The 12273-nt window shown below is 42.0% G+C and overlaps 1 protein-coding gene across 14 annotated transcripts in view; it reads left to right on the top strand.

The window, feature by feature from the left end:
- Positions 1 to 12273, top strand: part of jmjd1cb (jumonji domain containing 1Cb) — a 246137-nt gene that overhangs the window by 226649 nt on the left and 7215 nt on the right. For all 14 annotated transcript variants that reach the window (XM_061811226.1, XM_061811228.1, XM_061811229.1 and 11 more), the window contains 2 exons: positions 8922 to 9098; positions 9231 to 9362. In XM_061811226.1, the coding sequence (XP_061667210.1) occupies positions 8922 to 9098; positions 9231 to 9362 (309 nt within the window). The remainder of the gene's footprint in view (positions 1 to 8921; positions 9099 to 9230; positions 9363 to 12273) is intronic.

The following is a 12273-nucleotide window of genomic DNA, read 5'->3' as shown; positions in this document are numbered from 1 at the left end:
AAAATAAAATGAGTCGTGAAAGGAATACGGCACTGAACAATGAAAAGCCTTAATCCGATAGGTCATGTAATATGTACTGTACCTTGAAAATTTGAGGTTAATATGATATTATTTAATGGTGTTTAGAGAAGATTTTCATCGGCAATTACGAATTTTCATGGGCACCGCCATTTTGGTGAGTCACATGACTTAAAAAACAGGAAGTGACATCCCGTACGTAAGAAAGGAATACACAATTATGGACAGCGCTGATTTCTCAGATTTATCCTCATCTGATGAAGAAATAGCAGTATCGGTTGATCGGGAAGACGGAGGTATATGTCCATACAGGTTTGAACCTGTGGCTGTAAATAGTGGTGACTATTTGGACGGATCTTCGGACGGGAATGACACGGAGTCTGGCTCTCTAACTAACCACAGGCGCAAAACGGTCAAACGCCAATCGTGTCGGAACAATAATTATGGAAACCTTTTACAAAGGTTGCTCAAATATGAGGAGTACCGAAGTTTTCAACAAGAATGGATAGCCTTTGTGTAGAGGGAGGGTTCTGGTGTGTTTAGATTCAAAGATGGGGAGTATGCCAAAGCATTCGTACATGACATAGCCAATCAACATTTTGCCAACTTCCCATAAAGAAAAGACAATCAAACAAATAAAAGACATGCCTTTGTCGGCAAGAACTGTTCACCATCGTATCATCATGATTGCAAATCAAATTGAATTACGGTCACGATGAACGGACAGAAGTCTCAACACCTGCATGACGTATGAAAGCATAAGAAGTTGCAGTAATGGTAAGAAGTACTTTTGTCATCATTGGTTAGCGACATCATAACAATGTTATTTAAATGAATTCAGAGACTTGTACTCCAAAAGTGTTGGTCTTAAATAAATGCGCAAATACACTTGTACATATGTTGTACGGCTCAGGGCGACCACACTTCGCTAGCCACTGGGTCCTTAAATGTTTCCCTTTTTACTGGGCAGAATATGCCACCGAGCCTTCCTTGGATTATTTCAATCCGAATTATGGCTAAAGTTTGCGATACCGTAGGGCATTTTCATATGTCCGATGATGGTGCTAATGCATGTAATTAAACGACAAATTGGCCATGATTTCTTTGTTCCACGCACAAAATACATCACATGCAAGTAGGTCATCTGACTCACCAAAATGGCGGTGCCCATGAAAATTCATAATTGTAGATAAAAATCTTCTCAAGACACCATTAAATTATATCAGATTAACCTCAAATTTTCAAGGTACAGTACATATGACATGACCTATCGGATCAAAGCTTTTCATTGTTCAGTGGAGTATTTTAATTAATCATTCGTACAACATGTAACTAACAAGGAACACAAACGTGCAGACCCTTTCCAAAAAAAAATTGTATATCATGGAAAAGTTTATATATTTGCATAATTCAATTCAAAAAGTTAAACATTCATAGCTTATAGATTCTGGGCCTACAGTTTAAACAATTTCAATAATGTATTTTTTATATATTTGTAGTTTGAGTTTGAGTTGGCACAGTGGGTCAGCTGGTAAAGCGTTGGCCTCACAGTTCTGAGGACCCGGGTTCAATCGCAGCCCTGCCTGTGTGGGGTTTGCATGGTCTCCCTGTGCTTGCGAGGGTTTTCTCCAGGTACTCCGGTTTCCTCCCACATCCCAAAAACATGCAACATTAATTGGACACTCTAAATTGCCCCTAGGTGTTATAGTAAGTGCGGCTGTTTGTCTCTATGTGTCCTGCGATTGGCTGGCAACCAGTTCAGGGTGTACCCTGCCTCCTGCCTGTTGACAGCTGGGATAGGCTTCAGAACTCCCGCGACCCTCGTGAGGATAAACGGCAAAGAAAATGGATGGATGGATAGTTTGAGCTTCCAGCTCATAAAACCCACAAAATTGGAAATTAAAAAAATTACAATGCCGTGAAGAAATCACCATGTATGTCTGTTTTTGTAGAAAAAAAGAAACATTAGAATTACATTAAATCAGAATCCTCTTTCATTACCTGGGAGTTATGGAAGCCCAGATTTATTTAATGCTTGCTGTCAGTTCATTTTGGTTCTGTTGCCACTAATTGATAATACCCCATCGATTCTCACTTGGGTTCAGATCCGGCGAGTTGACTGGCCAGTAGTGGTAGGCAAGTGAAGCCTCATGTAGCACTTTCCTGACATCTGGTGGACAATTGAAGCAACATGTTTTAGGCAAAATCTTTTTGTGACACCATAAGCAAGAAGACAGTCTTGTCTTTGTTCATTTTTATTACAAAAAGAAAGGAAAGTCTTTGCAAAGATAGGAAAAGGTACAAGTCTTGGGAGTTGTCACCCCTTTACTAAAGATCAAACAAAGTTATATTAACGTGAGAGAGACAGAGAAAGACAAAACAAGACAAGTTATCTATTTCCAGCTGTATACACATAGAGCCAGTAAGAAGAACATCACGTGAAGAACAGCCAGACTGGGACAACTAGAAGGACAAAACCTGTTAAAGTTGAAGATGTAACTAAGAGAACTAATATTTGGTAAATATTTAAAACATAAATCTGCCAACACAGTTTCCCCACTTTTGATTAATCTGACCTAATCAGTCCACCATTACATCAGTTAAGTCTACTGACTAATCCAATCCAACCATTAAGAAAAAACTCAAGTAATTAAAAATTAAAATAAGTTAATAAATTCGAAACATCTCTTCTTTTCCTTTTGGCTTGTCCCGTTAGGGGTCGCCACAGCGTGTCATCTTTTTCCATCAAAACCTATCTCCTGCAGCTTCCTTTCTAAAACCCACTGCCCTCATGTCTTCCCTCACAACATCCTTCTCTTTGGTCTTCTTCTCGCTCTTTTGCCTGGCAACTCCATCATCAGCACCGTTCTACCAATATACTCACGCTCTCGCCTCTGGACATGTCCAAACCATTGAAGTCTGCTCTCTTGAACCTTATCTCCAAAACATCCAACTTAGGCTGTCCCTCTAATGAGCTCATTTCTAATCCTATCCAACCTGCTCACTCCTAAAGAGAACTTCAACATCTTCATTTCTGCCACCTCCAGCTCTGCTTCCTTTTCTCTCTACAGTGCCACTATGCATAATCCTTACATCATGGCTGGCCTCACCACTGTTTTATAAAGTTTACCCTTCATCCTAGCAAAGACTCTTCTGTCACATAACACACCAGACACCTTGAAATAATTTCAGCCAACAACTCTTTTGTCACTGTAGACGCTGATGTATGCATCGATGGAAATACTTAAATCCATTTTGAAACATGTGGACCATGACTACACAATATGTATTGCCTTCAAATCGTGTTAATTCTAGAAAGTCCATCATTTCAGGTTGTAATGGTGATGTAGGTAGTGGATGTGCTGGCTGTTGTGTGCACAGTTTACCAGAATCAACAAAAAATGGCCGCGAAAGCGGAAAACCTATGTAAAGCAATGACACTACACCGCAGAAACCATACCCCCTTTTGAAACGTGGTCCAACCCATGCGTTATTTTAGCATAACAAAAGAAAAGACATTGAGGGTGGCAAAGGCTTACCATCAGGGCCCATCCAAATGCCATTCTTGAAAGCCACCCCACACTGTCGCCACACAGCACGTTCAGCGGGAATAGTAAGTGAAGGTCAGCGGGAGGGAGAGAGGGGCGAGTGTTGCATAGAAGAGGGAGGAGGTGAAGTGGAATGAAGGAAGAGGCAGGCGTCATGCTGCTTTGGCGGCAGCGTATGCACGTTCATTACACTGAGAGAAATGGCAGAAGAACTGCATCAAGGAAAGCTGCAATCTTGTCATGGTGAAGAATTCGTCTGCCAAGAGATTTAAAAAAATTGCGTTGGCGCCTGGAGGCGCCAAATTCATGGACCACGCCAAAAGCATCACAGGAGTTTGTAAAGGGTGACGGATTTCACCTTTGTCAAACGACAGGCTTTTGTGAGTGCCACCAACTCAGCTGCTTGAGTAATGTGAAGGAAGTGATGATGAAGCCACGGCTCCAAAATCATCAACCACCGCAAAGCCGCTGCAGTAGGAACCAGTATCAAAATCTCGTGAAGTAGAGCCTTGTACATAAAAGACTAAATCTGGATTTTGCAAGGACATATCAAAAAGGTCAACACGAGGTCTACATAGGTGCTGTAATTCCACTATGCAAGACTGTGGTTCCCCCTCAGCAGGGAGTGGCACGTGAGTAGCTTGGTTGAGAGTTTCCAGAATCCTAAGAGTAGGGCATGATTGCAAGCCACACTTGATGTGTTCAGAGGCACTATTAGCCTCAGGTGGCATTTCTGGATGCAGCTGATTTATTGGCTTTCGCTTTTCACATAGCTTTAATTTACTTTTGTAGATTTGCATTGGTGTTGAGGCTTGAATATAATATGAGGGTTTTCTTTTAATTGAACTACAGAAATACATGTACTTCTTCTTTTCCTTTCGGCTTTTCCCGTTAGGGGTCACCACAGTGTGTCATCTTTTGCCATCTTAGTCTATCTCCTGCATCTTCCTCTCTAACCCCAACTGCCCTCATGTCTTCCCTCACCACATCCATAAACCTTCTCTTTGGGCTTCCTCTCGCTCTTTTGCCTGGCAGCTCCAACCTCAGCACCCTTCCATCAATATACTCACTCTCTCGCCTCTGAACATGTCCAAACTATCGAACTCTGCTCTCTCGAATCTTGTCTCCAAAACATCCAACTTTGGCTGTCCCTCTAATGAGCTCATTTCTAATCCTATTCAACCTGCTCACTCTGAGTGAGAACCTCAACATCTTCATTTCTGCTACCTCCAGTTCTGCTTCCTGTTGTTTCTTCAGTGCCCCCGTCTCTAATCCGTACATCATGGCCGGCCTCACCACTGTTTTGTAAACTTTGCCCTTCATCCATGCAGAGACTCTTCTGTCACATAACACACCAGAAACCTTCCGCCAGCTGTTCCAACCTGCTTGGACCCATTTCTTCACTTCCTTACCACACTCACCATTTCTCTGGATTGTTGACCCTAAATATGTGAAGTCCTCCACCCTCGCTATCTCATCTCCCTCCACCTTTCTCATTCACGCACATATATTCTGTTTTACTTCGGCTAATCTTCATTACTCTCCTTTCCAGTGCATGTCTCCATCTTTCTAATTGTTCCTCTGCATGCTCCCTGCTTTCACTGCATATCACAATATCATCTGCGAACATCATGGTCCAAGGGGATTCCAGTCTAGCCTCATCTGTCAGCCTATCCATTACCACCGCAAACAGGAAGGGGCTCAGAGCTGATCCCTGATGCAGTCCCACCTCCACCTTAAACTCTTCTGCCGCACCTAAGCCACACCTCACCATTGTTCTGCTGCCATCATACATGTCCTGTACTATTTTAACATACTTCTCTGTCACACCAGACTTACACATGCAGTACCACAGTTCCTCTCTTGGTACTCTGTCGTAGGCTTTCTCTAGATCCACAAAGACACAATGTAGCTCCTTCTGACCTTCTCTGTACTTTTCCATGAGCATCCTCAAGGGAAATAATGCATCTGTGGTACTCATTCTAGGCATGAAACGATACTGTTGCTCGCAGATACTTCTGTCCTGAGTCTAGCCTCCACTACTCTTTCCCATAACTTCATTGTGTGGCTCATCAACTTTATTCCTCTATAATTCCCACAGCTCTGAACATCTTCTTTGTTCTTAAAAATGGGAACTAGAACACTTTTCCTCCATTCTTCAGGCATCTTTTCGCCCGCTAGTATTCTGTTGAATAAGTTGGTCAGAAACTCCACAGCCATCTCTCCATATTGCTTCCATACCTCTACCGGTATGTCATCAGGACCAACTGCCTTTCCATTTTTCATCCTTTGTAGTGCCTTTCTGACTTCCCCCTTGGTAATCATTGCCACTTCCTGGTCCTTCACACTTGCCTCTTCAACTCTTCCTTCTCTCTAATTTTCTTCATTCATCAACTTCTCAAAGTATTCTTTCCATCTATTTAGCACACTACCGCCACTCTCCCCTACCACTACTTTACAGTCACTAATCTCCTTCAGATTACATCGTCTGCACAAAATATAATCCAACTGCGTGCTTCTACCTCCGCTCTTGTCGGTCACTAAATGTTCCTCCCTCTTCTGGAAATAAGTGTTCACTACAGCCATGTCCATCCTTTTTGCAAAGTCCACCACCATCTGTCCCTCAAAGTTCCTTTCCTGGATGCCGTACTTACCCATCACTTCTTCATTGCCCCTCTTTTCTTTACCAATATGTCCATTACAATCTGCACCAATCACAACTCTCTCGCTGTCTGGGCTGCTCAGAACTACTTCATCTAGTTCCTTCCAGAATTTCTATTTCACCTCGAGCCCACATCCTACCTGTGGGGCATACCCGCTAACCACATTATACATAACACCCTCAATATCAAATTTTAGTCTCATCACTCGATTTGATACTCTTTTCACCTCCAAGACATTCTTAGCGAGCACTTCATTTAAAATAACCCATACTCCATTTCTCTTCCCATCTACACCGTGGTAGAATAATTTAAACCCTGCTCCTAAACTTCTAGCCTTACTATCTTTCCACCTGCTCTCTTGGATGCACAGAATATCAACCTTTCTCGTAATCATCATGTCAACCAACTCCTGAGCTTTTCCTGTCATAGTTCCAACATTCTAAGTCCCTACACTCAGTTTTTGGTCTGTGCATTCCTCTTTTTCTTCTGACGCTGGATCCGGTTTCCTCCTCTTCTTTGTCTTCGACCCACAGTAGCTGAATTTCGACGCCCTGCAGGTTAGCAGTGCCGGGGGCAGGCATTATTAACCCGGGCCACGTCCAAATCGGTATAGGATTCTTTAGATGAACGCTCATATTTGTTTGCTCCATTTTTTACGCCGGATGCCCTTCCTGACGCAACCCTCTGCATTTATCCGGGATTGGGACCGGCCTTCAAATTGCACTGGTTTGTGCCCCCATAGGGCTGCATTTACAGAAATACATGCACACATTATCTAATTATAATTTATTGCGATTAACCTGTAAAACATCCCCGTGGAGCAGTTCAGGTCATAAGTCTGGATCGGTAACCTCATTGAGTACAGAATTTTGCTATCATTCAGAATTTGAAAAAAATTGAACTTCAAAGTACATTTGTGCAGATAAGATCTGTAGCGTCTCCCAGAATTAGTGAGCATAAACTGACTTGACAGAGAATGAGCCCAGTCTCCCAGGATTCTCCAAACTTTCCACCTTATTCTATCAATGTAAATGTGGGCCAAATATTTTCTATTTTACCAGACATTCTAACAATTACGTTTCGATTGACCCCCGACTAATGACTTAAGTGATCAAACCAAGCACAGAGACGAAATGTTAAAACAGTATCATGTTTTTGTTTCTCCACACAAACATGGTCTCCACCACACTATAAGTAGGCATTTAAAAAAAATTCAATTTTCCATACTTTGGGCCCAGCAACGTGCCCTTGGTGCTTTCATCATATCGCGTTTCAGAATATCAACCTTTATTGGAGTCTGCTTGTAGGGGGTGCTGCAGAGTACACCTGCTGGAGATTTCCTTGCTTTGTGGGGGACTTCAGTGCTTCCATGGGCATTGACAATGAGACCTGGAAGAATGTGACGGAAAGAAAGAGATCACTGATCCAAGCAGTCAAAATAAGTTTCCTCGGCAGGGCGTCCGGACTCTTAAAGAGAGTGGAAAAACTAGGTCATCTGGCAAGGGCTCAGGCCAGAGTTGAGCTTTCCCCCATCATTAGGAGGCAGATGATGTGCCTCGAGCATTTGTTTAGGATCTGGTTAGATCTCCTTGGTAAAATGTTCTGGGGATGTTCCACTAGTAGGAGGCCCAGGGGATGACCCAGTACATGCTGGAGAGACTATCTCCCAGCTGGCGTGGAACCCATTGGAAGCCCCCCGAAAGAGCTGGACAAAGTGGCGTGGAGATGGTATTCTCTTTTTCAGTTCTTAAGATGTTGCCCTGATTAAGGGGAAGAAAATGGTGGGATAGATGGTGAAGGTTTAGATTGACAGTTTCATTTCATTTCATTCAAGTTGACCTAATTACCATTTTTTTCTTTAATATTTCATATGATACATCCAGAGTGGAATAAACAATGTGAGGATGCCTGTTAAGATATATTATCTATCCCTTGAGGGATTATTGCATATTTAGTCAAATTGTTTAAAAAGAATTATAACAAATGTTCTCTATTTTTTTTTTTATTTCTGAGCAAACCCACTAACCCCCTGACCCCCTTTGACTGTGAGCAACATAAGACCTGTGTCATCCATTGAAGTTACTTGACTTAAAGTCCCTTCTCACCAACACACCGATACGCACACACACACACACACCAGCTTGTTGTCACAATACCCATACAAGACCTTTCTAGGTGGAAAAGGAGAATATCTTGTCCAGTTTCACTGCTTTTTCTTGTGTTCACGCACACACACACTCCGAGAGTCATTGCATCTTAAAATAACAGCATTTCTTTATTTTTTTTACTTTCGCCATTATTATTGAGGGGAAACATAAGCAGCGTGTCTAGCTCATCTTCACTGTATGTTGCCCAGGCTGCTTTGCTAACTAAACATCAGTGGTGCAATAGGATGCCCTCGAAAACAAAGTTGATGGGCTGCGCAATTGTGCGATCAGATGTAGCAGCTAGTCACCCCTCACTCATTGAATCACATTGCATAATGGCACAAACTTAATAGTTGTATGTTATACTTTGAATGCGGGTTAGATTTTTATTTTTTTGTACATAACACATAATGTCCGTACGCCGAGACCACATCAGCAGTGTACAATTGTGCACGCGTGCAGTATAATGGGAACATTGATTACAACCTGTTTTCTCTCCTTGTCTTCCCATTTAATTGTGACACCACAAACTATGACCACGTTAGCTGTGTAAGGAGCAGGGACTGGATGTATCAGTGGACCGGGATCCAATCAGAGAGCAGAGCTGGTACCTGAGCAAGAAGCAGCGGCAGCAGCTATTGGACGACCATGGAGTCCAGGGTTGGACCATTGTTCAATTCCTGGGAGACTCCGTTCTAATACCAGCTGGGTCTATGCATCAGGTATACACACACACACATTTTTTTTTTACTCGTTAAAAGAAAAAAAATCAACATACTGAAGCAATTCTATTGCTCACTTGACCTGACCCTTACACTTTATTGGGAACTTAGAAGTCTACCTTGTCTTATCAGGTCCAGAACCTTCACAGCTGTGTTCAGGTTATCAATGACTTTGTGTCTCCTGAGCATCTTGCCAACTCCTTCCACTTGACCCAGCAGCTCAGACCCAACCATGAGGAAGTCAACTATGAAGACAAACTGCAGGTGATTATGTAATCTGTCAGTAAAAGTTGTTAGTTGATTAATTTATTTACGTCATTTGGGCACCAAACAATAATACAATGATAGAACATACCTTCAGTATGGTGATATAATACACAAAAAATATTGACTGTTAGTTTATTTGCCTCATTTGGGCATCAAATAATAATACAATGATGGAACATACCTTTTTGACAATCCAGTGTATCATCAAAATGATGAAATTTATGGCTTTTGTCTGGTGTTAATACATTGTCTCCTTGGGGCTATGCTATTAACGGTGCAGTTCAAATTCACCTCCACATACACCAAACAAAAATAAAAATGAAACACTTCATTTAGCTCAGATTTTTCACGAGCTGGACTCCCAAGATCCTAAACGTTTTCCATTTCACTCAAATGTTGTTCGCACTAAATCTGTGTTAGTGAGCATTTCTCTTTTGTCGAGATAATCCATCTCATTTCACAGGTGTGGCGTATCAAAATGCTGATTAGCCAGCATTATTATCAGACAGACACCACATTGGTTGGCCACAATAAAAGGCTACTCTGAAATGTGCAGTTTTACCACACAGCACAATGGAACAAATGTTGCAATTTTTAAGGGCACATGCCAAAGCTTTTGCCCTTGGATTGATGTTCACTCTTCGTCTATAAGCCATCTCCAAAGGAGTTTCAGACAATTTGGGGTTAGAGCCATGTCCTCATTCATAGCCTTCGTCAAAATGAACCATTTTTTGGGAGGGAAAAAAACTGCTGCATTAGTGTGTTTACTTTACAAATGCCAAAAAAGAACTTTATCATGCAGCTCTTAAATTGTCAATACCCAAATTGGGATATTCCAGGATATTTTGAAGCACGGTCGTGTAAGCATCGTGAGGCATGTTTCTACTATGGTGTTGGACCTATTGATCACAAAGCAGGGGTCACGGATGGGTTAGTATATGTCAAAATACTTGAAGAGGTCATATTGTCTCATGCTGAAGAGGAAAAGCCTTTGAAAATGGGTGTTTTAACAAGACAATAACCCCAAACACACTAGTAAACATTGAAAGTCTTGGTTCCAAACCAACAACGTTAATGTCATGGAGTGGCCAGACTAATGCCAAGATCTTAATCCAATCCAGAATTTGTGGAGTGACATCAGAAATGCTTTTTCTGAAGCAAAACCAAGAAATGTGGAGGGATTGTGGAATGTTGGTAAGGAATCTTGGAGTGGAAAAAAACAGCTGAAAGGTGCCACATGTGTCTTGACTCCATTCCATGCACATGTGAAGCAGTTATTTTAAAAAAAAAAACTGTGGTCAAACAACTAAATATTAATTTAGGGATTCAACGAATTGGTAAATCCTAGGAAAAAAGTTTGGACAAAATAGTTTTAGTCTCAAGAGTGTGTGTATCATGAATGCTGCAGAATCTACTGCACATGTAGCAATAAAAATAGTGGATTATCTGGTTAGTCACATTGGACTGCTGTTATTATGAAGACTACTCTATGTTCTAATTTCTTTGTATGTATGGATTGCTTGGGTTGTTCCCATCTAGTGAAAATTTCACAACAACAGCATTTACATTTGGAAATATAGCAAAATATATAGAAAAATGGTGATGAGTTCAGTTCAAGTAACATGATTGTCAGATGTGTGATAAATAGATGACATACAACAAACCTGAAATAGCAGTCCTCACAGACCTGGAATGCTATAATAGACGAAAAGAGTTAAAAATAAATGAATAAAATATGGAGAGGGAGTTAAGCATCCTGACTGCCTGGTGGAAGAAGTTGTCCTTGAGCCTCTTGGTTTTGGCCCGAAGATTACTAGCCACTCGAAGCATTTAATGATGGGAGTGGTTGCAACCAGGTGGTGGTCATTTTAGCAGGAGGGAGATCGCTTCTTTTGAACAGGGATTATCGTGGTGGCTTTGAAGCAGGTCAGAACGACGGCTTGGCTTAGTGAGGTATTGAAAATGTTTGTAAAAAATCTGTGAATTCATCAGCAGTTTCTCACAAGGCGGCCGGGAATTTGTTCGTCCGGAGGCCTTCCTTGCATTAGTCCTTCAGAGTGTCTGTAGACATTTGCAGCACCAGGTCATTGAGAAGCACAGGGGTCTTCTGTGCTAAGGTGCTGTTGTCTGCTTCAAAGCAAGTCATTGAGCTAATCCATCAGCAAAGAGGAGTTGGCGCAGGTCTGTGGAGGGGCTTGTAGTCCGTGATGGTCTGGATACCATTTCAGATGGTCCTGGTAAATCTGGTGTCACTGAAGCGGTCAGCCATCCTCCTGGATTGCTGCCTCTTAGGTTCTCTGATGGCTCTCATGGCTTCTGATTGGGCCTGATGGCCATGGTTCTGAAGACTGTAATGTCATCCATGCACTTCTACATCCAGGCAGTGATAGTCTCTGTGGACTCCTGGAGGTCTGTAATGTTGTGGGTGGCTGCTAGTCTGAACATGCTCCAGTGTGTGGTGGCAAAACAGTCCTTGAGTGTCTCTGATGACCCCTCTGGCAACACACGGATCTTCTTCTTGGCTGGCTTGTCACTTTAACCAGCAATCGGTCTGCAGGATTAGCATGACAGTAGTATGGTCTGGGGCTCCCATGTGGAGGAGGGGGAGGGCTTTGTAGGCATTTGTAGGAGTTGTGTAAACATTGTCAGGATCGTGTCTTCGCTTGTAGGAAACTTACATTGAAGAAAATAAGTATTTGAACACCCTGCTATATTGCAAGTTCTCCCATTTAGAAATCATGGAGGGGTCTGAAACTTTCATCGTAGGCACATGTCCACTGTGAGAAAGATAATCTAAAAAGTAAAATCCTGAAATCACAATGTATGATTTTTTTAATGATTTATTTGTGTGATAGAGCTGCAAATAAGTATTTGAACACCTGAGAAAACCAATGTTAATATTTGGTAC

Source organism: Syngnathoides biaculeatus, chromosome 22 (assembly GCF_019802595.1).
Source record: "Syngnathoides biaculeatus isolate LvHL_M chromosome 22, ASM1980259v1, whole genome shotgun sequence".
NCBI classification, from domain to species: domain Eukaryota; kingdom Metazoa; phylum Chordata; class Actinopteri; order Syngnathiformes; family Syngnathidae; genus Syngnathoides; species Syngnathoides biaculeatus.
The sequence above is the reverse complement of the archived record's forward strand: the minus strand, read 5'-3'. Positions and strand labels throughout refer to the sequence as shown.